The sequence below is a fragment of the Marmota marmota genome, unplaced genomic scaffold (genome assembly GCF_001458135.2).
Source record: "Marmota marmota marmota unplaced genomic scaffold, marMar, whole genome shotgun sequence".
Taxonomy (NCBI): domain Eukaryota; kingdom Metazoa; phylum Chordata; class Mammalia; order Rodentia; family Sciuridae; genus Marmota; species Marmota marmota.
The window spans coordinates 6,793,357-6,800,841 of NW_025999962.1; the positions used below are offsets into that span (position 1 = coordinate 6,793,357).

General features: G+C 36.7%; 1 protein-coding gene across 1 annotated transcript; it reads left to right on the forward strand.

Moving 5' to 3' along the window:
• Positions 1-4,059: 4,059 nt before the first annotated feature.
• On the forward strand, positions 4,060-4,653 carry LOC107155780 (apelin receptor early endogenous ligand-like). The gene has a single exon (XM_015501772.2). The coding sequence runs from the start codon at positions 4,221-4,223 to the stop codon at positions 4,383-4,385; it is 165 nt and encodes a 54-aa protein (XP_015357258.1). The 5' UTR covers positions 4,060-4,220; the 3' UTR covers positions 4,386-4,653.
• The last annotated feature ends 2,832 nt before the right edge of the window (positions 4,654-7,485 follow it).

The following is a 7,485-nucleotide window of genomic DNA, read 5'->3' on the forward strand; positions in this document are numbered from 1 at the left end:
AGTAGCAGCTATTTTCAGGAATCATGTAGGTCATTTTAATTATCCATTATGATTGAGTGGCTAATGCTCTTTTGGCAATTACATGACCTCTGTTATTCTTGAAAAACTTTCCAGGCCCTTGTGAGTCGAATGACCCACCAAGTCAGTGCTCTCTCCCCCTCCCTCTCCTCTCTCTCTTAAAGACAAAAAAAAAAAAGAAAGTTATTTATTTATTTTTATGTGGTGCTGAGGTTCGAACCCAGCACTGCACGTGCTAGGCCAGCGCTCTACCGCTGAGCCACAACCCCAGCCCCTCCTGAGCTACTTTCTTCTGCCTGCCATGATGCTCTGCCTCACCTCACGCCCAGAGCAATGGAGTTGGCCATCTATTGATTGAGACATCTGAAATTGTGAGCCAAATAAATTTGTCCTCCTCTAATTGCCTTTGTTGAGTCTTTTGGTGGTAGAGATGGGAAAAGCTGCCTAAAATAATAGTCTTATGTAATCCTCCTGCAGAGGATCCAAAACCCACATAATTTTTATAGTTCTCTTCTTTAGGCTTTGGTTCCATGTCTGCATGGCCTCCGAGTTCATATGCCTTTGTTAGATGGCAATTTCTGGATGGCAGAGGCTTCCTGTTCATTTTTTTTTTTTTTTAAGAGAGAGTGAGCGAGAGAGAGAGAGAATTTTGTTTTTTTAAAATATTTATTGTTTAGTTTTCGGCAGACACAACATCTTTATTTGTATGTGGTGCTGAGGATCGAACCCAGTGCCGCGTGCATGCTAGGCGAGCGCACTACCGCTTGAGCCACATCCCCAGCCCGAGAGAATTTTTTAATATTTATTTTTTTTTAAATTTTCAGCGGACACAACATCTTTGTTTGTATGTGGTGCTGAGGATCAAACCCGGGCCGCACGCGTGCCAGGCGAGTGCACTACCGCTTGAGCCACATCCCCAGCCCTTCCTGTTCATCATTTCATTAATCCCCATGAACTATGGGGGTTACACTGGGCAAACTGCTTCTGTAGAAATGCTTTGTGATTTGTGATGGTTATGGAAACCAAAGAAGACTTATAATTATCAAACACAGGGCCTCATGCATGCTGTTAGGCAAGTGCTGTACCACTGAGCCATGTCCCCAGCCCTTATTGACTTTTAAATTTATAAGTAAACTCCCATTTGATAGAAAAATAGCTGCATTTAAAAAATTTTTTTTGCAATCATAGATATGAAGAAACCTATAAACCACCAGAGGGCATTGCAGTCATCCTCCTATGTCTTCTTTATTGTAAATCTCTGCTGTCAAGAGATATCTGGTGAAATTTATTCCTAGTTAAAACAGAAAAAGAAACATTTTCAGAGAACTGTGGATTGAATTTAGAGCACTTTATATCATTTATTTAAGACAGGGTGTCATTAAGTTGCCCAGGATGACCTTGAACTTGTTATCCTCCTAGCTCTCCCAAGTAGCAGGGATTACAGGTGTGTGCCACCATGCCCAGCTAAACTTTTAAATTGTCATCTATAACTCTTTTAAGTCTTTTTTGGCTAGAGGATAAGTTCAGTACCTCCCAATAAAAATACAAATGGAATTCAGAGGCTGGCATTAGCACATGCCTCTCATCCCAACAATTTAAGAGGCTGAGGAAGGAGAATTGTAAGTTGTTGGCCTGTGCAATTTAGCAAGATCCTGCCTCAAGATTAAAAAAAAAAAAAAAAGTTAAAGAAAGGATTGAGGATGTAACTCATCTGGATTCAGACATACAAGTCACAGTTCTTTTTATCAGTAGCATCCGCCTCTTTATGGCCTGTATTAGCACCAATAAAAACTTGCAAAATTGACTGATCCAGTTTGTTAATTCCCACTTTTCTGTTTACCATCTGGTGAAAGTGTCAATAGCAAGAAAAATGATTAAAAGTCAGAATAGGTAAAAGACATTTTGACAATCCATGAATTGAAAAATCAATGCAAATTCTTATAAGCAAATGGTGTTGATGTAAACAGATACTCTACATCATCTGAAATAAATATTGTAAAGAGTGAAACTTCTAGGTTGTAGCTGACTAGATCACTCATTAATTTGGACTTCAGGAATATTTGAGATATTAATTTGTCTCACAACACTTATTTATTGAGTGTATTCATGCCAGGAACTTGCTAAGCACTCACATGCAAATATGACTGATAATTATTATTAGTCTTTATATATTGCTTTATAGCTTATAAAACAATCTAGTGTCTACTAACTTAATTTGGTAACCTATTTCAGACCTCTGAAACTGATTGGACAGGCAGTATCTCCATTTTATGTCTAGAGACAGCTTTGGATGTTTAAATAGCTCGTTCACACAGTCAGTAAATGACAAAAGGACGAAAGAGAAGTTTTCTGACTCCCAAGTCCCATCCTGTCCCACAACACTTTTTTGTCTTCCTCAGAAATGGCCTATTCTCTCAAGGGAGGGCTTGGTGGACATACTATGCCAAAGGACCCCAAAATAGATACAAGTGCTATATAGAGCATGAATAATAGGGATATTATAGGAACTTGATGGTTTTGATTGTTAACAAGCAACTTAGCAGATAAGTTAAGGAGTTTGCTAATTTCTCTTTCTTCCAAAAATGAACAATAGATTCAGTATACCTTGCTGTGTCCCCACTTTTTACCTTTTTGTGTCCCCACTGCCCAACAGTTGAGACTCATTAATGAGGCTTAATCATTATAATGGCCTTGTACCAAAGATACTCTGCTAATTGAGAAGTCTAGAAATAATTTTTGAGCATCTGCCATGTACCAACCATTTTGCTAAGCAATAGCAAATTGCTGTGAACAAGTCAGGCGAGTTGCCTGCTCTCATGGGACTTGCGTTAGATTTGAGGGAGAAAGATGAGTTACATAAATCAGACACAGAGCTGTAAAGAACACGAGATAGGGAACTTAGTGATCTAACGTGTTGTAACATATAATCACCAGCATCCATATGAGAGAAAGACACTGGGAGTAGGGCGTGTCTTTTTTGGTTGGTATCCCTGGGGATGGAACCCAGGGCTTTGAATATACTAGATGAGTGCTGTACTACTGAGCTGCACCCTTAGCCTCTCTGGGGGTTCTTACACATGTATGTACTTATATACGAGGAATGCAGACAAGTGGGAAGGGAGAACACCAAGACATGCAGAGACAGAAAGAGTTAGAATGCAGTACAGCACCATCCAACTAATAGAATTTATATAGGTCATTAAACTTGTGTGCATGCGCACACATATATATTTATATATGTTGGAGGGGGAGGCATCTCAGCTTTGCATCTTTATTTCCCTACATGACATGAGATAGTGCTGTCAATTCTCAGAAGTCAAAAGTTCCATTTCTAAAGTTGCTTTTGTCACCCTCATAAATATCATCTCCTTTATCTGAGATACTAATTGGGCTTTGTGTGTGCTGTACTGAATTGTAAAATATTATTTCCACCCAGAGATTGTTGGAAACCATAAATAGGGTCTCCCTGACTTATAGGTCTGGCACATGGTGTCTATAGGTTGCCATGATTATGCTCCTACTCATGACCTTGGTGCCCTCTCCCCTACCAACATCAATACATAGCAGTTTCTCAGAGTCAGAATCAAGTTCAAAATCAGGTATAAGACAAATCTAAAATAAGCCAAGCAGCCATTTTGCTTGTCCATTCTTTCTTTTTTGGTTTTTGCCATTTTTGTTGATAAGCTTATCTTTAGTGGTGATACTGGTGTGTGTTTTTAAATAGCTTTATTGAGATTTAATTCATATACCATATAATTCACCCATTTATGATATATAATTTGATGGACATTAGTACATTCACAGGTATATGCAACCATCATCAGCTTAAAAACATTTTTGTCACCTCTCAGAGACCCCTGTACCCATTAGTATCTATCATCCCTTCATCTCCCAATTCTACCTCCCTCTACCCCAGTCCTAAGTAAGCACTAATCTACTTTCTTTCCCTATAGATATCCCTATAATAAGTGGACTTTTGTGACTGGCCTCTTTGAATTAGCATGTTTTAAGATTCATCAAAGTTGACAGCGCACCAGTAACCTTGTCTGATGTGATCATTAACCTTTCTGGAAAATGCAGCTGGCAGTCCTCTGAGGTTTGTCATTAGAATGTGAGGAGAGCCACACAGATATTGCACAGACTATTTACAGATTGTTTGGTTTACTTTAAGAGCTATTACTCCACTTGCCTGTGGCAGGAAAATGAGATTTCAACAATTTTTGTGTGTGTTTTTAATTTTTGTGATGAGTCTTCTCCTAATCAACGGACAGAGACCAGCTAATTTGGCCCTAAGAAGAAAACTGCACAGACATAACTGTCTTCAGAGGAGATGTATGCCTCTCCATTCCCGAGTCCCGTTCCCCTAAGATACAGAACTCTGCAGCTGATTTCATTAGCTATACCAGAAGAAGAGTGAAGGAGTGAAGGAGAGATCTCAACCACCCAAAAGAACTTCACTGTGGCAATCGGGGGATTGGTTACACTTCATCAGACAAAAAGGAATTGTTTGAAAGTACTGGAATGGTATTTTAGTTCATAGGACTGCCTTCTTCCTGGTTATTCATTTGCCTGCATAACAAAAATCACTCATCTTTTTTCAAATGTTTATCTCATTTGATTAAAAAGAAAAACATCTTTTAATGTCTTAGAACACCCTATAGGTAAAAAGTGCAAGAATTTAAAATATTTTTTATATTCCTATAATCTCCAAAAGTGTGTTGTATATGTTTAATTCTTAAAATAAATGCTAAATCGGTGAAAAAAAAAAGATTCATCAAAGTTGTTGGCTATATCAGTACTTCATTCATTTTTACAGCTGAGTAATACTACATTTTATAGTCATTTTATCCATTCATCCTGCTGATTGCCATTTAGATTCTTCCTACCTTTGGCTATCATAAAAATACTTTTGTGAATACTCATGTACAGATTTTTGCATAGACATGTTTTCATCTCTCTTGGGTATATACCTAAGAGTAGAATTGGTGGGTCATATGGTACCCTGGTGTTAATTGTTTGATGAACTTGCCAAAGCAGGTGCCCCATTTTACATTCTCAGCAGCAATGTATAAAGGATCCTATTTCTTTACATCCTCACCAACACTTATTAGCCAACTTCTTGATTATCCTAGTAGGTGAGAAATTAAATCTCATAGTGGTTTTAATTTGCATTTCCTTAATGACTAATGTCAAGGTTTTTTTTGCACATGCTTATTGGCCATTTGTATATCTTCTTTTAGGAATGTCCATTCAGTTCCTTTGTTTACTTTTTAATTGCATTATCTTTTTATTATTGAATTAGAAGAGTTCTTTATATATTCTGGATACAAGTCCCTTACCAGATATAGAATTTTCAAATATTTTCTATCATTTTGCAGGTTATCTTTTCACTTACTTGATACCATCTTTTGAAATACAGAAGTTTTTAAGTTTGATCTAGTTTGGCATTTATATATTTTATTTTATTGTTGGTGTTATTGGTTTCGTATATAAGAATTCCTCGCCAAATCTGAGGTCATAAAGACTTACTTCTAAGTTTACCTTTAAGAGTACGTCAATTTGGGCTGGGGATGTAGCTAAATCGGTAGCGCACTCGCCTGGCATACGTGCGGCCCGGGTTCGATCCTCAGCACCACATACAAACAAAAGATGTTGTGTCCGCCGAAAACTAAGAAATAAATAAATATTAAAATTCTCTCTCTCTAAAAAAAAAAAAAAATTCTCTCTCTCTCTTTAAAAAAAAAGAGTGTGTCAATTCATTACAGCTGCTATAACAAAATATTTTAAACTGAATCACTTTTTTTTCAATTCATGAACACATAATATCTTTACATTTATTTAATGTTTCTTTAATTTCTTTCAACAATGTTTTATAGTGAAAAAAAATTTTTTTTTCCAGTGCTGGGAATTGAACTCAGGGCCTCACACATGCTAGGCAAGTGTTCTACCACCCAGTTAACACTCCCAGATATTGACTTGTTTTCTTAATTTGATTTTCATGTTGTTCAGTACAAATATATAAAAAATATGATTGATTTTTGTATATTGATCTTATATCCTTCAACCTTGTTTAAATCACTTATTCTAATGGTTTTTGGTTTTGGGGTTTGTGGGTATGCTTTTGTTTTGTTTTGTTTTTTGGAATTTTCTCTTCATAAGACTGTTTCAATTGAAAAAAGAGGACTTTTTACTTATTCCTTTCCAATCTGGATGAATTTTATTTATTTTTCTTGCCTAATTACTTCAAGTGCTGTGCTGAACAGACATGATGAGAGCAGGCATCTTTGTCTTGGTCCTGACCTTGGGGAAAGCAAGCAGTCTTTTGCCATCAATTGAGCACAATGTTGGCTGTGGCTTTTTCAGGTTCCCCTCATTGTACTGAGCACCTCAGTCATCCTTGAAAATGTATGATAGTACACTAACACAGCTTTCCTAACATCATGACAGTGCTACTTCTTTGTACACTCAAATGTTTTCACTTATTTCTTTGTTTTGTGTTAACCAAATACTAAACATTTCTGGCCACATTAAACATAATAGAATACAATATAATTTAGTTGTTGATTTAGAACTTGGACATCATTGTGATGTGTTATTCTGTGGGCTGTAATGTGGTAATGTCTTTGGGAGATGATTAGATAGTTTATTCCTTCCAAGAATCACTCCAAACACTGTTTTGCATTTCTGTGTCTGCTTTTTTTAAATACATACTGTACTGTCCCTAGCTATTAACTAACACTTTTTCTGTCCTTCATATGCCTGTCTCTGAGAACATTCTCTTCTAACAGAGAACTTTTTTTATTTTTTTATTTTATTTTTTTTTGTAGTTGTACATTGGACAGAATGTTGTTATGTGGAGCTAAGGATCAAACCCAGTGCCTCACACGTGCTAGGCAAGTGCTCTGCCACTGAGCCACAACCCCTGCCCCAAACAGACAACTTCTAATTTGCTGAGGACTAAAATTTTTACACATCTTTGCAAAATTAGAGTAAGTAAACTGAGAAAGAAATTCCTCTGTGATTACAGTGCCTAGTCTTTTCAATAGCTTGTTTGGTTCTTTAAATGCTTTTTATTTCCTAGGTTCTTAGCTCTGTTCTGGAAGAGTCACTGTCAGGTTTAGATTCCACTATATCACTAATAAAATTATTAAGGCTTGTTTTATTCCTTTCCATCTCACCTCTTTTCCTAGTCATTTTTCTTTAAGTGAATTCTCCCTAGTTTTCTTGTTTCCCTGATTCAAGAATGTTCACAGCAGCATTATTCATAATAACCAAAGATTCAGACAATGTAATATTAAAGTTGTCATATTAAGTACAACAGAACACTGTGCAGCAATTAAAATGAACAAAGTCTAACTATATGCAAGAGCAGGGATGAGTCACACACAACGCTGAGGAAAGAAGCCTGATGTAAAACTTGACTTCATCTATGCTTCCATTTGCATAAATTTCAAAAACAGTGTTAAA

Coding starts and splice junctions, on each gene's coding strand:
- LOC107155780 (XM_015501772.2), top strand. CDS start 4,221: ATGAGATTTCAACAATTTTTGTGTGTGTTTTTAATTTTTGTGATGAGT.